Source organism: Balaenoptera acutorostrata, chromosome 20 (genome assembly GCF_949987535.1).
Source record: "Balaenoptera acutorostrata chromosome 20, mBalAcu1.1, whole genome shotgun sequence".
NCBI classification, from domain to species: domain Eukaryota; kingdom Metazoa; phylum Chordata; class Mammalia; order Artiodactyla; family Balaenopteridae; genus Balaenoptera; species Balaenoptera acutorostrata.
The window spans coordinates 15,749,074-15,774,304 of record NC_080083.1 but is presented as its reverse complement, the minus strand read 5'-3'; the positions used below and the strand labels follow the sequence as shown (position 1 = coordinate 15,774,304).

Sequence of the window (25,231 nt, the reverse complement as noted above, 5' to 3'; positions counted from 1 at the left end):
GCAATCCCACTACTGGGCATATACCCTGAGAAAATCATAATTCAAAAAGAGTCATGTACCATAATGTTCATTGCAGCTCTATTTACAATAGCCAGGACATGAAAGCAACCTAAGTGTCCACTGACAGATGAATGGATAAAGAAAATGTGGCACATATATACAATGGAATATGAGCCATAAAAAGAAACGAAATTGAGTTATTTGTAGTGAGGTGGATGGACCTAGAGTCTGTCATACAGAGTGAAGTAAGTCAGAAAGAGAAAAACAAATACCATATGCTAACATGTATATATGGAATCTAAAAAAAAAAAAAAATGGTTCTGAAGAACCTAGGGGCAGGACAGGAATAAAGACGCAGATGTAGAGAATGGACCTGAGGACACGGGGAGGGGGAAGGGTAAGCTGGGACGAAGTGAGAGAGCGTCATGGACATATATACACTACCAAACGTAAAATAGATAGCTAGTGGGAAGCAGCCGCATAGCACAGGGAGATCAGCTCGGTGTTTTGCATCCACCTAGAGGGGTGGGATAGGGAGGGTGGGAGGGAGACGCAAGAGGGAGGAGATATGGGGATATATGTATATATATAGCTGATTCACTTCGTTATACAGCAGAAACTAACACACCATTGTAAAGCAATTATACTCCAATACAGATGTTTAAAAAAAAAAATACTGTAGCTGTCCCATGTAACTTCTTGGCTCAAAAACCTCTAATGCTTCACTACAGATTACTGAAGAGGTAGAGGTACTAAAGGTATTAAATATCAGGGGGTCAGATAGGGAATGTAAATGAGTGGAGTAGTCCACGTGAAGATTAAATGGGTAGAAATACTTTTCACTTTCCACAAAGAATCATACTCATCCCATTTTTACTTTCCTACTTTTATTAGATGTTTTACTATAAGGCAACAGTGAAGGAATGATGACAAATGGTGACACTTGGCTTTAGTGTGCAGGAGACAACAGAATACGTACAAATTACAGTAAATTAAGAACCCAGGCCACACTTATGCCCTCCCCCTACCAAGTCTAGCCAAGTTTTGCCATGTAAGAATAAGGTCCCACTGTTGCCAGAATTCTTGATTTTTGAAGAAAAGCCCCAAGTCTGGATTTCTTTGTGAAATCATCCAGCTTTAAAATTCTGGCTCAGATTTAAAACAACGACAACAGCAACAAAAACCACTGTGTGGTCCAAACAAAACATATCTCTGGCCTGTGGACTGCCAGATTGAGACCTCTAGTTTGGAGCATTAAGTCCCTATTTGCCTGCCTTGTCTTTTGGTATCTTAACTTCCCCGTATTAACAACAGTCCCCATACTTAGGCAGCATTTTATACTCTTTGATATGCTTTAGTGTCTGTTTGATTCTCTCAACTGCAAGAGGTAGAAAAGAGATAAGGAAGCAGGCACAGACAGACAGAGTGATTTGTCCAACATCACATGGTTGTCTGTAAGCCCAGGTCTCCTGACTCTGAGACCAGCATAAACCTTTGGCCACTTTACTCTCTCCCTGTCCCTCTTATGTGTGCTTTTGCTTCAGTCATGCCCTCATCTAGAATGATTGTCTTCTTTCCTTCTGCCAATCTCATCATCTTTCAAGACCCAGCTTAAGCTCTACTGTCTATATAAAACCTTCCTCAACTAGGTTAAGTGGCCCAGTTTCTTTTTTCTGAATTTTAATTGGTGTTATGGTCAGTAACTTACAAACTGGTGCTCATCAAGTCTTGAACCAAATTATTTCACATCATTTCAGATTAACTCATATCCCCAGTTACATTCTAAGCTCTTTGATGATGGGGACATGTCATTCTTCTTTTCTATTTCACACAGTTTTTATGCTGGGACATAAAAATGACTGTTTAGTGTTTGCTATCTTAGACAGTCTTTTGAGGAAAAAAGATAATAATACCTCTAACTTACCAGCCTGATGTTGTCTTCTGGGCGGAGTAATATGAACATTGCTTGGAGATGCTGTTGGAGATCACCTGGTGAAATTTACAAAACAAAGGATAATTATTCTCCATTGTAATGTTAACAGAGACGATTCCTTCTACCCTAATAACTTGTGTAAAAGAAAGTTCTGGTTCACTGAGGGATTCTAATTAGACACAGAAATTGAGTGAGTGTCTTAATATGAATGGTAGACTGGATCTCTATACATTCACTTTTAAGTCTATACTACATTAAAATTTGCTTCGTGTTTGTCCTATGGAAGCTGCACTTGAAACCAGTCAGTTTTGTACCATGATTGATGTTGATGAGAGCGATGGTACAATGTGTTGGGCAGAGAAAGCACTGGCTGTGCTTTCAGGCCCACTGGAGGTGGAATCAAGGGAATCTTGAAATTGGGATGTATGGTATACAGTGTTAGAATTATCTCTAACTTTTAAAAAGCTAACCATTTTGCCATTCTTATCTCTGTAATTGTGATATTCAGTTGCACTTAATCTAAGAAGAATTTTAGATTCCCCCCTAGAATAATGTCAACAGTTAAAAATGATTTCCAGGAGATTAACCAAGATGGCGGAGTAGAAGGACGTGCTCTCACTCCCTCTTGCGAGAGCACCAGAATCACAACTGGCTGCTGGACAATCATTGACAGGAAGACCCTGGACTTCACCAAGGAGGATACCCCACGTCCAAGGACAGAGGAGAAGCCACAGTGAGACGGTAGGAGGGGCGCAATCAGAGTAAAATCAAATCCCATAACTGCTGGGTGGGTGACTCACAGACTGGTGAACACTTATACCACAGAAGTCCACCCACTGGAGTGAAGGTTCTGAGCCCCATGTCAGGCTTCCCAACCTGGGGGTCCGGCAACGGGAGGAGGAATTCCTAGAGAATCAGACTTTGAAGTCTAGTGGGAATTGATTGCAGGACTGTGACAGGACTGGGGGAAACAGAGACCCCACTCTTGGAGGGCACACACAAAGTAATGTGTGCATCGGGACCCAGGGGAAGGAGCAGTGACCCTGGGGGAGACTGAACCAGACGTACCTGCTGGTGTTGGGGGGTCTCCTGCAGAGACAAGTGGTGGCTCTGTTTCACCGTGGGGATAAGGACACTGGCAGCAGAGGTCCTGGGAAGTTCTCCTTGGCGTGAGCCCTCCCAGAGTCTGCCATTAATCCCACCAAAGAGCACGGGTAGGCTCCAGTGTTGGGTTGCCTCAGGCAAAACAACCAACAGGGAGGGAACCCAGCCCCACCCATCAACAGTCAAGTGGATTAAGGTTTTACTGAGCTCTGACCGCCACAGCAACAGTCAGCTCTACCCACCACCAGAGCCTCCCATCAACCCTCTTAGCCTCAACCACCAGAGGGCAGACAACAGAAGTAAGAAAAACTACAATCCTGCAGCCTGTGGACCAAAAACCACAGTTACAGAAAGACAGAGAAGATGAAAAGGCAGAGGGCTATGTACCAGATGAAGGAACAAGAAAAAACCCCAGAAAAACAACTAAATGAAGTGGAGATAGGCAACCTTCCAGAAAAAGAATTCAGAATAATGATAGTGAAGATGATCCAGGACCTCGGAATAAGAATGGAGGCAAAGATTGAGAAGATGCAAGAAATGATTAACAAAGACCTAGAAGAATTAAAGAACAAACAAACAGAGATGACCAATACAATAACTGAAATGAAAAATACACTAGAAGGAATCAATAGCAGAATAACTGAGGCAGAAGAACGGATAAGTGACCTGGAAGACAGAATGGTGGAATTCACTGCTGCGGAACAGACTAAAGAAAAAAGAATGAAAAGAAATGAAGACAGCCTAAGAGACCTCTGGGACAACATTAAACGCAACAACATTCGCATTATAGGGGTCCCAGAAGGAGAAGAGAGAGAGAAAGGACCAGAGAAAATATTTGAAGAGATTATAGTCGAAAACTTCCCTAACATGGGAAAGGAAATAGCCACCCAAGTCCAGGAAGCGCAGAGAGTCCCATACAGAATAAACCCAAGGAGAAACACGCCGAGACACATAGTAATCAAAGTGGCAAAAATTAAAGACAAAGAAAAATTACTGAAAGCAGCAAGGGAAAAACGACAAATAACATACAAGGGAACCCCCATAAGGTTAACAGCTGATTTCTCAGCAGAAACTCTGCAAGCCAGAAGGGAGTGGCATGATATACTTAAAGTGATGAAAGGGAAGAACCTACAACCAAGATTACTCTACCCAGCAAGGATCTCATTTAGATTTGATGGAGAAATCAAAAGCTTTACAGACAAGCAAAAGCTAAGAGAATTCAGCACCACCAAACCAGCTCTACAACAAATGCTAAAGGAACTTCTCTAAGTGGGAAACACAAGAGAAGAAAAGGACCTACAAAAACAAACCCAAAACAATTAAGAAAATGGTATTAGGAACATACATATCGATAATTACCTTAAACGTGAATGGATTAAATGCCCCAACCAAAAGACATAGACTGGCTGAATGGATACAAAAACAAGACCCATATATATGCTGTCTACAAGAGACCCACTTCAGACCTAGGGACACATACAGACTGAAAGTGAGGGGATGGAAAAAGATATTCCATGCAAATGGAAATCAAAAGAAAGCTGGAGTAGCTATACTCATATCAGATAAAATAGACTTTAAAATAAAGAATGTTACAAGAGACAAGGAAGGACACTACGTAATGATCCAGGGATCAATCCAAGAAGAAGATATAACAATTATAAATATATATGCACCCAACATAGGAGCACCTCAATACATAAGGCAACTGCTAACAGCTATAAAAGAGGAAATCGACAGTAACACAATAATAGTGGGGGACTTTAACACCTCACTTACGCCAATGGACAGATCATCCAAAATGAAAATAAATAAGGAAACAGAAGCTTTAAATGACACAATAGACCAGATAGATTTAATTGATATATATAGGACATTCCATCCAAAAACAGCAGATTACACGTTCTTCTCAAGTGCACATGGAACATTCTCCAGGATAGATCACATCTTGGGTCACAAATCAAGCCTCAGTAAATTTAAGAAAATTGAAATCATATCAAGCATCTTTTCTGACCACAACGCTATGAGATTAGAAATGAATTACAGGGAAAAAAACGTAAAAAAGACAAACACATGGAGGCTAAACAATACGTTACTAAATAACCAAGAGATCACTGAAGAAATCAAACAGGAAATCAAAAAATACCTAGAGACAAATGACAATGAAAACACGACGACCCAAAACCTATGGGATGCAGCAAAAGCGGTTCTAAGAGGGAAGTTTATAGCTATACAAGCCTACCTAAAGAAACAAGAAAAATCTCAAGTAAACAATCTAACCTTACACCTAAAGAAACTAGAGAAAGAAGAACAAACAAAACCCAAAGTTAGCAGAAGGAAAGAAATCATAAAGATCAGAGCAGAAATAAATGAAATAGAAACAAAGAAAACAATAGCAAAGATCAATAAAACTAAAAGTTGGTTCTTTGAGAAGATAAACAAAATTGATAAGCCATTAGCCAGACTCATCAAGAAAAAGAGGGAGAGGACTCAAATCAATAAAATCAGAAATGAAAAAGGAGAAGTTACAACAGACACCGCAGAAATACAAAACATCCTAAGAGACTACTACAAGCAACTTTATGCCAATAAAATGGACAACCTGGAAGAAATGGACAAATTCTTAGAAAGGTATAACCTTCCAAGACTGAATCAGGAAGAAACAGAAAATATCAACAGACCAATCACAAGTAATGAAATTGAAACTGTGATTAAAAATCTTCCAACAAACAAAAGTCCAGGACCAGATGGCTTCACAGGTGAATTCTATCAAACATTTAGAGAAGAGCTAACACCCATCCTTCTCAAACTCTTCCAAAAAATTGCAGAGGAAGGAACTCTCCCAAACTCATTCTATGAGGCCACCATCACCCTGATACCAAAACCAGACAAAGACACTACAAAAAAAGAAAATTACAGACCAATATCACTGATGAATATAGATGCAAAAATCCTCAACAAAATACTAGCAAACAGAATCCAACAACACATTAAAAGGTTCATACACCACGATCAAGTGGGATTTATCCCAGGGATGCAAGGATTCTTCAATATACGCAAATCAATCAATGTGATACACCATATTAACAAATTGAAGAAGAAAAACCATATGATCATCTCAATAGATGCAGAAAAAGCTTTTGACAAAATTCAACACCCATTTCTGATAAAAACTCTCCAGAAAGTGGGCATAGAGGGAACCTACCTCAACATAATAAAGGCCATATATGACAAACCCACAGCAAACATCATTCTCAATGGTGAAAAACTGAAAGCATTTCCTCTAAGATCAGGAACGAGACAAGGATGTCCACTCTCACCACTATTATTCAACATAGTTCTGGAAGTCCTAGCCACGGCAATCAGAGAAGAAAAAGAAATAAAAGGAATACAAATTGGAAAAGAAGAAGTAAAACTGTCACTGTTTGCGGATGACATGATACTATACATAGAGAATCCTAAAACTGCCACCAGAAAACTGCTAGAGCTAATTAATGAATATGGTAAAGTTGCAGGTTACAAAATTAATGTACAGAAATCTCTTGCATTCCTATACACTAATGATGAAAAATCTGAAAGAGAAATTATGGAAACACTCCCATTTACCATTGCAACAAAAAGAATAAAATACCTAGGAATAAACCTACCTAGGGAGACAAAAGACCTGTATGCAGAAAACTATAAGACACTGATGAAAGAAATTAAAGATGATACCAACAGATGGAGAGATATACCATGTTCTTGGATTGGAAGAATCAACATTGTGAAAATGAGTATACTACCCAAAGCAATCTACAGATTCAATGCAATCCCTATCAAATTACCAATGGCATTTTTTACGGAGCTAGAACAAATCATCTTAAAATTTGTATGGAGACACAAAAGACCCCGAATAGCCAAAGCAGTCTTGAGGCAAAAAAATGGAGCTGGAGGAATCAGACTCCCTGACTTCAGACTCTACTACAAAGCTACAGTAATCAAGACAATATGGTACTGGCACAAAAACAGAAACATAGATCAATGGAACAAGATAGAAAGCCCAGAGATTAACCCACGCACCTATGGTCAACTAATCTATGACAAAGGAGGCAAAGATATACAATGGAGAAAAGACAGTCTCTTCAATAAGTGGTGCTGGGAAAACTGGACAGCCACATGTAAAAGAATGAAATTAGAATACTCCCTAACACCATACACAAAAATAAACTCAAAATGGATTAGAGACCTAAATGTAAGACTGGACACTATAAAACTCTTAGAGGAAAACATAGGAAGAACACTCTTTGACATAAATCACAGCAAGATCTTTTTCAATCCACCTCCTAGAGTAATGGAAATAAAAACAGAAATAAACAAGTGGGACCTAATGAAACTTCAAAGCTTTTGCACAGCAAAGGAAACCATAAACAAGACGAAAAGACAACCCTCAGAATGGGAGAAAATATTTGCAAATGAATCAACGGACAAAGGATTAATCTCCAAAATATATAAACAGCTCATTCAGCTCAATATCAAAGAAACAAACACCCCAATCCAAAAATGGGCAGAAGACCTAAATAGACATTTCTCCAAAGAAGACATACAGATGGCCACGAAGCACATGAAAAGATGCTCAACATCACTAATTATTAGAGAAATGCAAATCAAAACTACAATGAGGTATCACCTCACTCCTGTTAGAATGGGCATCATCAGAAAATCTACAAACAACAAATGCTGGAGAGGGTGTGGAGAAAAGGGAACCCTCTTGCACTGTTGGTGGGAATGTAAATTGATACAGCCACTATGGAGAACAATATGGAGGTTCCTTAAAAAACTAAAAATAGAATTACCATATGACCCAGCAATCCCACTACTGGGCATATACCCAGAGAAAACCGTAATTCAAAAAGACACGTGCACCCGAATGTTCATTGCAGCACTATTTACAATAGCCAGGTCATGGAAGCAACCTAAATGCCCATCAACAGACGAATGGCTAAAGAAGATGTGGTACATATATACAATGGAATATTACTCAGCCATAAAAAGGAACGAAATTGAGCCATTTGTTGAGAAGTGGATGGATCTAGAGACTGTCATACAGAGTGAAGTAAGTCAGAAAGAGAAAAACAAATATCGTATATTAATGCATGTATGTGGAACCTAGAAAAATGGTACAGATGAGCCAGATTGCAGGGCAGAAGTTGAGACACAGATGTAGAGAATGGACATATGGACACCAAGGGGGGAAAACTGCGATGAGGTGGGGATGGTGGTGTGCTGAATTGGGCGATTGGGATTGACATGTATACACTGATGTGTATAAAACTGATGCCTAATAAGAACCTGCAGTATAAAAAAACAAACAAAACAACTAATACTAAACTATCATTGGGTTATTTGTATGGAAATATGTTAATATAAATGTTTCAGACATTACATGAAATTTCTAAAAATCTTATATTTGTATTTGTATGGAAATATGTATGGAAATATGTTAATATAAATGTTTCAGACATTACATGAAATTTCTAAAAATCTTATATTTGTATTTGTATGGAAATATGTATGGAAATATGTTAATATAAATGTTTCAGACATTACATGAAATTTCTAAAAATCTTATATTTGTATTTGTATGGAAATATGTATGGAAATATGTTAATATAAATGTTTCAGACATTACATGAAATTTCTAAAAATCTTATATTTGTATTTGTATGGAAATATGTATGGAAATATGTTAATATAAATGTTTCAGACATTACAGGAAACGTCTAAAAATCTTATATGTTCTGGTATAATGTTATAAGTAATAATCCTAGTTATTACTTTAAAATGTATATCTCAGAAATAACTACTTTTCTTGTCAACTGCATTATTATGAACTTTCATCAAATCTTTAACCATGGTCATTTTTAAGTCTTTTGTCATTTACAGACAGTTCTGGGTGTACTCTGATGATTTTGCAAATATGTTCCTATAAAAGGGTTTCATCTTCAAGAAATTCATGGAAAAGACTCTGACAAGTACAGGTTTCTGGTAACTGACTGTACTGCTGAACTGAATGAATAAGCATTTTCAGAACTCTAATGAAAAACTGATGAACTCATAAAAGTGCTAACAAAAGATCAAGATGAAAAAAAAAAGAAATTAATTACATGGGACTGAGTGAACTGATGAGGATGAGTATAATTTTTGTGACTTTCTGTCTGAATTAAAAAAAAAAAAAATCCCACAAGGACTCAGAGGAAAAGAATATACAAATCAATTTTCACTGCAAAGTAAAGGAGCTGTTACAGTGGAGGATTACTGGACTGAATGTCAATATTATGACATAGTATAACTGTGTTTCATGTTTGGTAATTGCAATCATTGTTGCTTTTGTTGTGGTCATCCATGTACAATGCTTGGTGTCAGTCTATTTATCTCTTGTAAAAATAAAATACAGTGTGTGTGTGTGGAAAAAAAAAAAAAAAGAAAAATAAAAATAAAAAATAAAAAAAAAAAAATAAAAATGATTTCCACAGCAGTAGCTGATATTAAAAAGACAGTACTTATTAAATACTGCAGATCTCAAGGGATATATATTCTAGTGAACATATTATTAGGTGCTTTAAAATGGCCAATCAGGGACTTCCCTGGTGGTGCAGTGGTTAAGAATCTGCCTGCCAATGCAGGAGACACGGGGTCGAGCCCTGGTCCGGGAAGATCCCACATGCCGCGGAGCAACAAAGCCCGTGCAACACAATTACTGAAGCCCGCACACCTAGAGCCCGTGTTCCGCAACAAGAGAAGCCACTGCAATGAGAAGCCCTCGAACCGCAACGAAGAGTAGCGCCTGCTCGCCGCCAACTAGAGAAAGCCCATGTGCAGCAACAAGGACCCAACACAGCCAAAAATAAAATAAATAAATAAATAAAAAATGGCCAATCATTATTTCAATCTTCACTTGCTTTTATACATTCTATAAAACTAAGTTGAAATTTCTTTGTATTAAACTATTCTAGATTTCCTCAATTTCCCTGTTCTGTACTAGAAAATCGGAAGCTTTGGCTAGTAGATAATTAGATAATGTGCTGTCATAAACGATAACAATCAGAGAACAAAAAAACTTCATTCCTGCCCAACCCTTTTTCAAGAGTCTAAAGTGAGTAATGTAGCTGCATAATCATGGATGCCACCGTAACCTGTTCTCACATTGGTCTTGGAATCTACATACATATTTTCATCCACGTAACTTCACAGCTGTTAATGATGAGATGAAATGCTGATATGTGCAAGAAGTAGAGAGAGACAGGAAGAAAAAAAAAGTAGGTTGGCAAACAAGTGTGTTTGTCCCTTGTGGCTTGTGGGATCTTAGTTCTTTGACCAGGGATTGAATCCGGGGCCCCTGGCAGTGAAAGTGTGGAGTCCTAACCACTGGACCACCAGGGAATTCTCCCCTTTCTTCCTCTTAAAGAATAGTTTTCTTGCCTTTTTCTCCCCCTCATTTTACTGCTGGCTTCTGACCAATTCCATTATTGCAGAATCTTTCAACTTTCAAAATTAAGAGTCATTATGTTTGGCCATTCTACTATACTTCAAACCCAGAGACAGAATCTAAGTCTCATGTGCAAGAACCAGTGTGGGTTCACAGTACAAATCCAAGAGAAATGAAAACATATGTCCACACAAAAAACCTGTACACAAAAGTTCATAGCAGCATTATTCATATTAGCCCCCAAATGGAAAAAACTCAATCGTCTATTAACTGATGAATGGATAAATAAAATGTGGTATATCCATACACTGGAATATTATTCAATCATAAAAAGGAATAAAGTACTGTTACATACTATAACATGGGTGAGCCTTGAAAGGGGCCATGTCTCAAGTGAAAGGTGCCTGTCTCAAAAGATTGTTTATATGGTTCCACTTACATGGAACACCCAGAATAGGCAAATCTATAGAGACAGAAAGTAGATTAGTGATTGTTTAGGGCTAGGAGGGAGGGTGGGGGATACAGGGAGTGACTGCTAATGGGTACTGGGTTGCTTTTTGGGGTGATGAAAATGTTCTAAAATTAGATTGCGGTGATGGCTACACAACTCTGTGAATATACTAAAAAAAAAATCACTGACTGTACACTTTAAATGGGTAAATTGGGTGAATAATATGGTATTTATGTCTCAATAAAGCTGTTAAAAATAAAAGAATCAGCGTGGGGAGACAAAGTGTTAGGTATAAACAATGAAGAATGACTACAGTCACAACTGAGGTAAGCAGCTCAGGCTTTTAAAAAATTAAGTTTCCTTTAGTTCTGTCAGGACAAATAACCTGAAGAAAGAATTTTCAGCATGGAGAACTTCTAGAGGAGAAACATTTCTGGGCAAACAGCAGCCCTAAGACTCCACTCCAAGCACTACTGGCCCAAAGATCTAGCTGGACCTTCTTAGAAGGTCCGACAAAAGTCAGGGAGCCCTACCCCTACAGTAGGGCTTCTTACGCAGGCTGGGTATGTGGAAGCTCAGGTTTGCTAGTGGTGAAAAGTACTGCCATGAGGTATTTCCTCTTGGGAAACTGTCCTTCACAGAGACTAACAGAGGCAATATACCCGTACCATTAAGATCCTTTTCCTACATTTTGTTTTCCTAGACTTCACTGCTGGTAGCCAAGTTTTAGACTTCAGTTTGATTTTAAAGACTTTTGGTTATTTCTCTTTAAAATGTTAGCAGACATTCACTTATAATATCACTTTTTGATTACAAAAAAGTACTTGGATATTTTTAATGAAGCCCAGATAAAATTCTAACTCATTTGTTCAAGAAATATGCATAAGAAAGTACAATTAGACAGAGTAAGCCCTTGATCTGCTCGCAATTCTGCCATCATCTTTCAGTTACTGCGGGCTCAGCCAAGGGAGCTCCAGCTTATGTGAACGTCTGGCTCTGTGAGCTGCATTTATACTCACACTGCCTCATCTGTTCTGGTCTGGATCACAAGTAAAGTCCATTCATCTTGTGTTAAATCTGCTTTTCTTTTTGGTATGGAGAAAGCTAAGTGAACAAGGTCAAGTAGAAACCTGGGTGGCAGCTGAGTGTGGAAGTCTGACCAAAGAAAAAGACCAACCAGGGCCAGGAGCTTTAAAAGCCACTGACCCCACTTACTATTACATGCCACAGAGCAATTTGCCTAACATCTTAGTCAGACAAGCTGGATTTAAACCAATATTTTGTCTTCTTTTTACTGTGATAAATATCCACACCAAACAGAAACACAAAGCTCAGCTGGGTCTACTTCCTCTGTGCATTCAAATTTTGGTGGGGGTGGGGAGGAGTTTCCCCCTTGACTCTGGTGGTTGGCATTGAAGAGGAAGGGTTTTAGAAAATGTAGTACAAAGTTAATTTTCCAAAGAGTTTTTTCACCTGCCCCTTTTAAAAATTTTCCATGGCCGGAGAGTTTTGGTAGGAGGATACTGTCCAATGAGATGGATTATAATTCTGAGCTGCTACATTTGGAACTAGATGAAGGTCCAAACAAGAAGTAGGGCAGCCACTAAAATAGCTAAGATTACCTGCACTGGAGTTAAACTCACTACTGGCTCAATGGGACCCAGTACTTCTGGCTTTCACCTCTGACCTACACACTCAAGGTTTACAGTCTTCTTTGTTCTCTTAGTAATTCCAATTTCTTCCACTCCTGGACATCACACGTCATCAAAATGGCATATTTTGGACAATAAGCAAACACTCTTTGGATAGCACTGATTGGGATTTCTCTAATTGGTGTCCTCAGGACAACTGACTTTTTTTTCCCCCCCAAAATGACACAAGTTAGGCTTGCTGTTAGAAGAGAGGCATAAGGCTGATTATTTTCCTTTAAACTGTGGATATCCTATACCTGGAGACTTCTTTCTCTAGACAAACTTTCTTCGATTCTTTCTTAACCTCATCACCACAATGCACCTGACTATAGAGAAGTCTAACATATGGAAATATTAAATGCGTACACTACTGTTAGTGGGTGTGATACAGTGATTTATAATAAAAATATATATATATTTGGTCTTTGTCCAGTTCCTGGCACAGAGCTCTTAACATCATTGGAATTTCTTTCTTTTTTTTTTTTTTTAACATCTTTATTGGAGTATAATTGCTTTACAGTGGTCATTGGAATTTCTTAAGTGATGTGGAGCAAAGAAGGTGTCTTTTGTTCTATTAATGACTTGACTCTATGAAAGCACCTAGGGATGGGGGCTGGTTGCCAGGGGAACCAACCATGTGATTAGAGGGTTGGAACTTCCTTATCTGGGCAGGGGAGAGGGGCTGGAAGTTCAATGGATCACCAATAGACAACAATTGAATTAATCATGCCAGTGTAATGAACCCTCCACAAAAACCCAAAAGGGCAGGGCTCAGAGTGCTTCCAGATTGGTGAACACATGGAGATTTGGGGAGGGCATACACTCAGAGAGGGCACAGAAGCTCCGTGCCCCTTCCCACATACCTTGCCCTACGCATCTCTTCCATCTGGCTGTTCCTGAGTTATATCCTTTTATAATAAGCCAGTAATCCAATAAGTAAAATGTTTCTCTGAGTTCTGTGAGCTGCTCTAGCAAATTAAACAAACCCAAGGAAGGGGTCATTGGAACTTCCAATCTACAGACAACCCAGACTTGTGACTGGCACCTGAAGTGGGGGGTAAGGGGGGCAGCCTTATACAACTGAGCCCTTAACCTGTGGAATCTGACACTATCTCCAAGGAGATAGTGTCAGAATTGAGTTGAATTGCAGGACACCCAGCTGGTGTCTGAGAATTGCTTGGATGTGTGGGGAAACAAGCCTCACATTGGTACTGGGTGCAGAATATTAGTGGGTTATTTCAAAATCAGAGTATTATACTTATCTCTAAGTGAACATTTATTTGATGATTCCTTGTTTCTATAAAAGTCCTCTGAATTAAATTTCCAGTCTTTTTAGCGTGAACACAATCAAGAAATAGACTCTGGTATTTAAGAACTGGTATTTTAATATGTGATATGATAACTCTTGTTAACACAATAGTGCTACTGAATTTATTTATATTAGTAATATACCATATTAGTCTCCTCATAACATCACTAGAGAGCAGACAGAAAAAAAAAAGTCATCTTTGGTTAATTGATTTTGCATAGAGTCTGAAGAAACATCTGAACATCTTTTAGCTGATTACCAAAACCTTAATCGAGATGTCACATAAGACTTCATTGGCGTATTTTTGTACCTGATTATTTTTCCAACAAAAATTTATTGAACATCTACTTCATGTATAAGGTATTCTGCTAAGTGCCAGAAATATGGTCTATGAGAGCGAAAGAAAAGTGATTACAGCATAGTACAATGCTTTCTTTCACTATTACAGAACTGTTGAAGAAATGGTGATGAGGTAGTCAGTCTTTTAGAACAAAACAAAAGGCAAAGAAACCAAGAAAAGGAATGGCATATGTGGAGCTTTACCTGCATGCTTATTGCGTCTGTGGCTGATTCTTGGTGTGGATGAGCCATTTCCCCGTGGTAGAAAAAGGGCAGCACCTTTGACAGTTAGAAAGCTCTCGCTGATGCTATAAGGAAAAAGTAAAAATAAATAAATAAATAAACAAGTAATTTAAGGAAGAAAATCAAAGAGTAAGATGAAGACCGACTTTGGGATTATTTTCTCTTCCCTTTTCTAAAGTTCCAACCTCATGGGATGAAGTAAAAATAAAATCAAAAGAGCCTCTGATAAACAACAAGGTCCTACTGTAGAGCACAGGGAACGATATTCAATATCCTGTAATAAACCATGATGGAAAAGCATATGAAAACGAATATGTATGTATGTGTGTGTGTATATATATATATATATATATATATATATATATATATACACACACACACACACATATATATATATGTATAACTGAATCTCTTTCCTGTACAACAGAAACTAACACAACATTGTAAATCGACTATACTTCAATTAAAAAAAAAAAGAGAGACTCTGGTTACTCACACAGTTTTGTCTACTATAATTTTTCTGAAACAAAACTTACAATATTCTATATACATTACATGGTAGCAGTTAAGAGTGAAGGCTTTGGAAATATAAGGGTAAAGGCTCTGGAACCAGACTGCCTGGGTTTGAATCCTAGCTCTACTACTTCTTACTTGAGTGAATTTTAGGGGGCCTAAGTTTCTTTATCTATAAAACAGGGATTAATAAATAAATTGAGGTTGTTGTGAGGAATCAATAAGAAGCTTCTTAGAGTGGTGCCCTTAATAAATATTAGTTTAACAACTAACAGAGCTAACAGATCTATGGTTATCAATAACTAATAGATCTATGGTTATCAATAACTAATAGATCGGGCTTCCCTGGTGGCGCAGTGGTTGAGAATCTGCCTGCTGATGCAGGGGCACGGGTTTGAGCCCTGGTCTGGGAGGATCCCACATGCCGCAGAGCAACTGGGCCCGTGAGCCACAATTACTGAGCCTGCGTGTCTGGAGCCTGTGCTCCGCAACAAGAGAGGCCGCGATAGTGAGAGGCCCGCGCACCGCGATGAAGAGTGGCCCCCGCTTGCCACAACTAGAGAAAGCCCTCACACAGAAATGAAGACCCAACACAGCCATAAAAATAAATAAAAAATAAATAAATTAAAAAAAAAACAACTAATAGATCTATGGTTGTCAATAACTAATAGATCTGTGGTTGTCAATAATGGTGTTTCAACAGCATTCTAATCAGACGTGAAATACGTTACAATACTTAGCTACTAATAATAGATCCAAAGTTTGCATAACAGACTTATATTTAAAATATACACACATCACACTAAAGCGTTACTCAAAATTTTACTTTCACAAACTTCCATTTCCATATGCATTGAAAAGGAGTAGTGCACAGGAAGTATGGTCAACCCATGGAGTTTGCCCTCCATGTTAACATCCTTCATGTGAATGATAGCTCAACAGAGGTGGGGAACTACTGCTCAGGATAGAAGCTATTCAAAATACAATTACTAGTGGATATCCACAGAAAACAGAAATTGTATCTAAATTATTTCATATCGACAGACTAAGCCTTTCAATGTTATCTACAGAATCCGAAAAGGATAGAACTTCTAAATCATTAATGGCAAAGTTTAGAAACACATAAGGAAGGATTCCAAGATTGCTTGCGAGTACGCCATTCAGTGTTAGCTAATGTATTGTAAATTACACTGTGCTGCCTACTCAACATTTCCACTTGGAAAACTAATTGGCATTTCAAATTTACATTGCCAAAACTAATCTCTTGAGTCCCCTGCAAACCTGATCCCTAGCCTCATCCACCCAAGTTGTTTGGTACAAACATATAACAGTCATCCTTGGTTTCTCTATTTCCAACAATATATATCTAATCCATTCAACAAGACCTATGAGATTTACTTTCAAATACATCTTGAATCTGCCCACGTAGCTCCATTACTACTCTGACAATGATCCAGGGTACCACTGTTTTTCACTTAGACTACCGTTAAAAAGTTTTCTTTTAAGTGTTTTATTACAGAAAATTTCAGACATATACAAAAAAGTAGAGGTAATAATACATGAGCCCCCCACGTTCTCATACATTTCAGCTTCAATTCACGGGCAATTCTGCTTTTTCTATATCTTTACCTCTTTCGCCCTGTCCCTGAAGTGAAACTAACCCCAGACATTATATCAGCAAAAAGCCTCTAAACTGGTCTGTCTGCAAGTATTTCTGTATCACTACTATCAAACAGCAACTATTGCTATTATTATAACAGTTGCTATTACCAAACAGCAACCAGAGTGCTTTAAAATATACAGATAAATATCATATAATGTCACTTTCCTGCTTAAAACCCAACAACAGCCTCCCTTTTTATGTATAAATAAAACCTGAAGTCCTTAGCTGGGACCTCAAGGCCCTGTAACAGCTGATAAGAAGTTATTTCTCTGGTCTTATACCATCTCCCCTTTTGTTTACTATGATCTGGTTGCACTAGCTTTCTTTCTGTTTCTTCTATATTTCAGGCCCCTTCTCAGGGCCTCTGTGCTCTTTGTTTTCTACTTGGGACACTTTTCTCCTGGCCTGTCACTATTTAAGTCACAGCTCCAATATCATCACCTCTCCCCCCATCCCAATCATACTCTATCCTGTTGTCCTGTTTTGTTTCCTTCAGGATATTTATCATAAGCTAAAATTATATTTATTCACTTGTATACTTGATTGTGGTCATCTCCCTATGATAGAATATAAGCTCCATGAAGAATAAGACTTTATTTTGCTCAGCACTGTTGTATCTTCAACACTGGAAATAGTGCCAAGCACATATTAGGTGCTTGACAGATATTTGATGGATAAATGAATTCATCCCAGGGGTTTTTTCCCCCCATACTCTTTTATCTGACCTATCCCTGAAACTGTAATTTAGGACAAGAAAATAGAAATTCTGTAATCTCACAGGTAAAAAGTAATGATTACAGAATTCAATATATGTGGCAGATTACTGGGCTGTAAAATACAAATGTTTGATGATAAATTAATCGATTAAATGAAATTAAATCATCTCTATAACAGTTGTCAGTCCTTGATTCAATTTTATCGTTTAATCACGTGGCATGAAGCTGATATACCTTTAAGGTAACTTGCCAAATAGACTGGAACATGTCTTCTAAAAACAAACACAAGACTCCACAGAGGCCGCTTTAAAATTCTGCGTGCTGGTTGCCTTTGTTTTGTTTTGTTTTGTTTTCATCTTTAAATAAAGCATTGCACTCTTGTGGTCTGTTGCACAAGTCTTGTCTCTTGTTACATTCGTGGTATGCACATGTCACCCTGCTGTGGGTCACTCTGTTTCACTCACATTACGGGAACAACCTAAAACAAAATGTCTGAGCGACAGGATGAGTGGGGTACACCACAGACAGGAAATGACATTCACACTTCTGCCAACACAGCAACTGTCTGTTTTACTAAATGAAAATATTTTAAAAATAAAGGCGAAATAGTCTACCTATCAGCAGGCAAGTTACAGCTATGGGCACTTTGGTTTCCAGTACACAAAGTGGTCTCTACATCTACTAAAGAAGGATATTTGTCGAGAGCTTATTTCAGTCATTCTTTTTGTGAGACAAAAGTAGTTTCTCTTTGACAAACACACCAACTTCCTGGTTTTTAGAGTTCTGGAATATTGTTCTTAGATACATTTGTTGCTTATGCTTTAAAGCATATTTCTTAAGATTTTTTTTTTTTTTTTTTAGATGGAGTTATTTATTTATTTATTTATTTTTGGCTGTGTTGGGTCTTCATTTCTGTGCGTGGGCTTCCTCTAGTTACGGCGAGCGGGGGCCACTCTTCATCGCGGTGCGCGGGCCTCTCACTGTCGCGGCCTCTCCTGTTGCGGAGCACAGGCTCCAGACACGCAGGCTCAGCAGTTGTGGCTCACGGGCCCAGTTGCTCCGCGGCATGTGGGATCCTCCCAGACCAGGGCTCGAACCCGTGTCCCCTGCATTAGCAGGCAGACTCCCAACCACTGCGCCACCAGGGAAGCCCTAAAGCATATTTCTTAAGTGTGTTCTTTAAAATGTATGTAGTGCTTTCACAAGGGGAGGACTGGGGTGGAGGACAAGGGCCCTTGGTTAACTCAAAGCTACCTGGAAAATTTCTGATTATAAAAGAAAAACCAGGAGTCAAAGTCATAATTGGTATAAGGGAAAAGATGCCATTCTATTTGAGTAATTTATACAAATCTCAATAAACTTTTCTGATACAACAAAATGCACAGCAGGTCCAGCTGGGCCAGGAGACTGCCCTAGTAGGTGCGATCTAGGCCCCCAGAGAGTCATGGCAGACACACTCTGGATGGTACGATCAATCCTCTTTATTCTGTGGTCCCAGATTATGACTCCCCAGTTATCACAAAAGTGGCATAAACTGTTGATCACAAGGGGACCAGGAATGAAAGTGTAGCTGATTACAAAAAACCCTTTTCATCACTGAAAAAAAGTCAAAGTTCTATAAATGCTCTCAAAGATGGGATGGCAACATGGTGGCATGGAAGTGAAAAAATAAAATTCGAAACCACCAGAGTTTAGGAGGATCAATTTCAACTTGAAAATTAAATGCTTTATTTGCATATGAGGAAAATAATATGTATATTTAATCACATGTACTTCAGTGTAAGGTAAAGGCTTAGTATATCTTGCTAGAATAGTGAGAGACATTTATGTAAATATTTGCCTTTCTGAAGCATCTGGCTAAAGATTCAATCAACACAGAGTTGGTCTCTAATTTAAAATCTAGAAAGGCAGATGAAAACTTTTACATGTTTTCTGAACTGACCAGTTATCTAGAGCCTGGCCCAGGAAAAGGAATGTTCCAGTAAATTCTATGGAGCCATCTGTATGTGATTACAGATGTCCAAGTTAAACACAAACCTCAAAGGACTTAAGAACCCCCATATTAAGGAAAACACAAGATAAAGAACATTCCCCAAATCTAAAGATGGAGAGTAATTAGCTGCTTGATGAGAAAATGACAAGGATCATCTTTCTAACACAGTGACAGTGACATTCTCCAGTTTTTATCAGAATACGTCTGAAGAACATCTACTCTTCTCTTGCCGTAAGATCACTTGCTCAACAAATGGAAAGTCATCCCTAGTTTGATGCATGAACTGAGCTAATAACAGCTAACTTGAGTAGATGCCAACTGTATGCCAGGCACTGAGCTAAGCACTTTACATTATTTCATTTAACCTTCACAACAATCCTATGAAGTAGGTACTATTTTTTACCCCCAGTTTACACATAAGAGACTGAGGGGCTCAGAGATGGTAAATTATCTGCCCAAGATCATATAGCTAGCTAGCAATCCTCTGAGCAAGGATTCAAACCAAGTTCTGACTTGAAAGCCCATGCTCTGAATCACTCTCTTATTATGCTGTTCTAGTTTTATGATATAGTTTATGTAAGATGAAACGCAATGTCTTCCCTACAGAACTTTTCAACAGCACAGAGTTTAAAAGTAGATACAGAAGTGAAAGAAAAGGACTGAAATCCATTCAGATCTCAACTCTTCTCATTCCTTTTTTGTTCCCCCTATCAAGGCCATGAACAGAAAGACTTTACTGAGGGGAACAAAGAACATCTGGCTGAGAGATGAATCCAGATGGGCTGGACAGTAGAGAAAAGAACTGGGAATGATAGTAGCATTTTAGTCTCAAAAATAGAGGAAAGAGTACTGTGTTTTAAATAATTTGGGGAAGCACTCTGTGCCAATCCCTCCCAATCAAAAGCACTTTGCAAAGCATGAAATTTGTTAACTGGCAGTTTCTTCTCAGGCAAAGTGTAGAGGAAAAGATCAACTAAGTGAAGAAAATACTTAACTGTTCTGAGGTTAGAATAACCTTTGAGGAATGTGGCCAGGGTGGTCATCCATGACCAGCAGGAAGGCCAAGGAAGCAAAACAAAGCAATGACACACCTGGCCAAACTGCTACATGTTAGTTTGACAGACATTCTTCTGCTTTACATGTAACACACGAGATGAAATGAATCATTCACTATGGGAAATCAAGTTTCATAAAGTGGGTGTAATGCTTTTACTTTAACATTAAAATGAAGAAAGTAGATTTTCATGTTTATAATGTTTCTAATGCCAAACTCTTGAGTTTGTTTGGCATTTCTGCTTGAAGCCAAAATTCATAGGTAAATTATTGTGTAATGTTGATGGCACAAAATGTAACTGCACAAGGTAAGCTAGTTAGCATTTATGTAAAATTCAAATACACATAATCTGAACTGTTATATTTTTATCTTGAAGAATATTCAGTTATGGGAAACTTGCAAATACATTCCACTCTCCTAACAACACTCTCCCTTTCCTGATAAGCTTTCTCTGCTTATTTAGCTGTTTAATTTCAGATTCAAGGTACTAGGGCAGCTCTGTCAATCTCATTAGGTGGAAAGGAATTCATGTCCCCACTCAGTGTGACCACATCCCACAGAAAGGTAAGTTCATAATAAAAAGTTTCAAATATCAGACCAGAGGCCAAAGGACTACAGAGCTATCAATACTAGTACCTACTGAAAAAGTTTGGCTAAATCCAAAAAACAGGAAGGACAAAGTCACTGTGCCTTGATGGATGAAACATGGCTACAAAAGTCAAAAGCACACTTCAGGTAGTGAGAAAAGTTTGATTCTATAAACCTAAAGAAATTTAGGTTACAACGGGAGAAAATCCAAACCCAAATATTGTATGCACTATTCTCTGTAATTAAACAATCCCCAACCCCATCTCCAACATGCAGGCCATACGTTCAAGTGACAGTGTTGGAATGGCAATGGATACCTGGAACCCTCTCTGCACCCAGGACATAAACTCCCAGATACATGCCTATGAATGCAGGCAGCGGGATTTTTTCTCTATCAGCAGACGAGCAGAGGCTGGGGTACATTAGTAAACCAGTTATTGGCAAAGTGGATAAGAGCTTAAGGCAGTTCTTATTCATTAACTACAACCACCAGACCATTTTAGTTCCAGCTAATCTTCCTCTTAAACTCTGTTGCACAATGCCCAGCACAACTACCTTCAGATGCAGCTATTTCCCCCCCTTTCCTACTTTTCTACAATCTAAGAAGAAAAAAAAAAGGTCTGTCTGTTCAAGGCTGAGGGACAAATTCCATCAGGACTAATCTTCCTGGTCCTTTCCCTACAGACCATAAATTGTAGGGGAAAAAACCCCGGAATATTCCTTTTGAATGTTCATTTACTGATAAGATCTTGTAACTATCCCATTTTTGCCTCAAACATGTGCATCTTAGAAATGTCCAGATAGAAACACAATCTAGGATCAATAATTTTACCACTGGCCATACAATTCAACCTTCCAATTTCTATAGATGGGGGCACATCTGAGTTGACATTTGTGGTTTCTGGCTGTCCAGCAATAGAGCTCTCCTTTCTAATTTCACCCTAGTCTCCTTTTGGGGAATCCCCCAAATGTGCCTGGTCATGGTGACCCTCCAACTCTGCAACTGCAAGGGGCCTTGCAGGAAGCTGGCATGTGGTTTAGGCCTGGCCAGTTGGAAACTCTCTCCTGAATCTCAGGCAAGTGACCCAAGTGAGTAGGGAGAATGGGGGATGGTCACATTCACAGTGGGGAGAGTAGCAAGGTATAGAACAGTCTACTCCTGCTCCTGGGCTTTCCCTGAATGCCCTTTGCTCCTGCCTGTTCTCTAAGTTTGGTCTTCTAGTCTCCCATCCATTAGGTAAGCTCTGACATCCTTCTAAGAAATATTTTGCTTAAGATTGTTAAAATTCATTTCTTTTTTTTTTTAAACATCTTTATTGAAGTATAATTGCCTTACAATGGTGTGTTAGCTTCTGCTTTATAACAAAGTGAATCAGCTATACATATACAATATGTTCCCATATCTGAGCTTGCAACAAAGAATCTGATACATCAACTGAAGTTCAGAGATGTGAATGACTTGCCCCAAGTCACACAGCTAGATAGCAGTGGAGCATAGACTAAGGCCCATGTCATCTGAAACCCAGGGCGGCGCTTTAACCCTTTATCTTAAGTTAGCGGTTACCATAACAGGACATATTTGCTGACTTAATAATTTGAAGCAACTAGAAGTTAAAAACACATCTGGTCAGTTCATCTAGAGAACAAAGGCAGGATTTCATGGCAAAGCCTGGTGTGGTATTTGTTCTATTTTTCATGGTATCCTGAAAACAAAGTTCAGGTCTGGATAGGGAAATATTTAGACATACTCCCATGAGGCAAATACTTTCATGCTGTTTCTTAAAGTTGCTTCTTTTTTCTTTTTCCTTTAGTATGTTTGTTGGATATTAAACATTGCTTTAAAAAAATATCAAAAACTAGATGCCAAAAACAAGAAGTAAGGAAGACCATGAGGCCTAGGCAGGAGGGCAAGAAAGCCTACATGGGACAAGAAGTGGATGCCTGACCAGCCCTTGGTTCCTCTGCAGTCTTCTCTCAGACCAAAGGTGCTTCTTTCTAGATGTTGTCTGGTCACATACACACTTGACCTCCTGTCAGGGATTTCAAGTGTTTAGATTTTGGTTTGGAGTTTTGAAGTACTACCAAATAATGAAAGGTCAGAGCTGGAGGGCCCTCAGAGAGGGTCTAGGTCATGGCCCCAACTGGTAGTAGGCGGGCCTAATTCAGCACATTCTGTGAGACCAGCACAGATGTAAAATCATTTTAATTTTTGAATACCTTCGAGAAGAGCAGCCACTCTCTCCAGCTCCTCCAGGCGGCCACCACCCCTGGAATTACACTGAGCAGTCTGGCCCCCGAACACTTCTGAGTTTGAGCTAAGATTCGGAGACCAGAACTCCTCATGACACTACTGCCACCTTCTAATCTCTGTCCCTTTGCAGCCACTCTACCAAGTCTCAGCCTCATCTCCAACAGCGATCTGCCAATATTCCACCCACCCCTCCTCAGAGAAATAAAAACAAATATTCCCCCCTCCCCCCCACCTACCACCACCAAAAAAAAAAAAAACCCCTAGGTGCCTACGAAAGGAGTTGGTTTCAGGCACTTCCTAACACAACTGACCCTAGTCCTCCTGATGACTGACAGTGCTGGGGAGTTTTGTTTTCAAGAAGGTCCTCCTCCAAGGAGGGGAGAAACCACCTCAGCTCAAAGGAGCCCATTTCCTTTACAGGCTGAATTAATAAAGCTTCTCAGTCCTGTGGCCCAAAACTCTAGACTTAAATACTTTTCTTTCAAAAAGGTAAAGCCTAAATGCTGTCTGAACCAAAGACTAAATGACCTAAACAGTTCTTTCTCAGTATTTAAAATGCTGGATGTACTGATCACCAAGAGACATGACCAACATTACTTAGCACCAAATTTTAAATAGTTGGTGGGATTAAATAAAAAACAAAAGGAGATTAACTAAGAAAAACTGTTCAGCATTTGAAATATTATTTCATTTGCATGATTCAACAAATGCCTTTCCAGGTATTTTAAACACACCTGCAGAAGGAATGTAAGTCGGGCTTTTAAGCACTTGGCCAAAACATCAACCCCTGCTTTCAGACCATTTCTCTTTCACCTTTACACAAAGCCTCTTATGAGGCTCAGGGCACCTTCTATTCTTTGTTGCTGTCACCTTCTGACATCCGTGTTACTAGTTTTAATTTACTCCTTATTTTGCTCAATCTTCTCTCTTTTCACCCTGATTCCTACTACAATCTTAACAGATTCCATCATTCATAGAGATGAACGTCCAACAGCTTGTTCCCAAATTTCTTGTCCTCTTGATTTTCAAACACCTTCACCTGGACTCCATTTAGACTTCTAATTCCCAGAGTCCCTTTCGAAGGCATCAGATTTTGATGGACTTGATTTCAGAAGCCAAACTCCCACTTTCTGACTACAACCCCCTCTCTTGTGACCTTCATGTGTTCACTCTCTCTTCAACCTGGTTGAGACTCCAGCCCCTTTATTTCTCAATTTTTTTTTTTAAGCTGAAATCTTGAGTGTTCTGTTTTTTTTTTTTAAACTTTGGGTTTATTTATTTATTTATTTATTTATTTATTTATTTATTTATGGCTGTGTTGGGTCTTCGTTTCTGTGCGAGGGCTTTCTCTAGTTGCGGCAAGTGGGGGCCACTCTTCATCGCGGTGCGCGGGTCTCTCACTATCGCGGCCTCTCTTGTTGCGGAGCACAGGCTCCAGACGCGCAGGCTCAGTAATTGTGGCTCACGGGCCTAGTTGCTCCGCGGCATGTGGGATCTTCCCAGACCAGGGCTCGAACCCATGTCCCCTGCATTGGCAGGCAGATTCTCAACCACTGCGCCACCAGGGAAGCCCGATTTCTCAATTTTTTCCCAAGCCATCTACCTCTTTTTGGCTTTTCTTCCTTCCCTAACCAACCTAGTCCCATGTCCTATTTCCTAACTGGTTTCCCTGCAATCTGTTCTCTTTGTTTCTGAATTCCCTTCATAATACTTACTACAGCTTAAAATTATAGTATTTTTTGATGACTTATTTATAATTTTCTGTATGAGCAGCAAGCTCCTTGAGCGAGAACAACTGCCTCGTTTAATGTTATCTCTCTAACGTCTAGCATAGTACCTGACACTAAGTGCATGTGCAATAAATATATATTGAATAAACGAAAGGCAGCCCAATGTTTAAGAAGACTATGAAACCATGCCT

The 25,231-nt window shown here is 39.0% G+C and overlaps 1 protein-coding gene across 8 annotated transcripts in view; it reads right to left on the bottom strand.

The window, feature by feature from the left end:
* Positions 1-25,231, bottom strand: part of SSH2 (slingshot protein phosphatase 2) — a 255,468-nt gene that overhangs the window by 60,903 nt on the left and 169,334 nt on the right. For all 8 annotated transcript variants that reach the window (XM_057536268.1, XM_057536271.1, XM_057536265.1 and 5 more), the window contains 2 exons: positions 14,494-14,597; positions 1,925-1,989 (listed from right to left, as the gene is read on the bottom strand). In XM_057536268.1, coding sequence (XP_057392251.1) covers positions 1,925-1,989; positions 14,494-14,597 — 169 coding nt within the window. The remainder of the gene's footprint in view (positions 1-1,924; positions 1,990-14,493; positions 14,598-25,231) is intronic.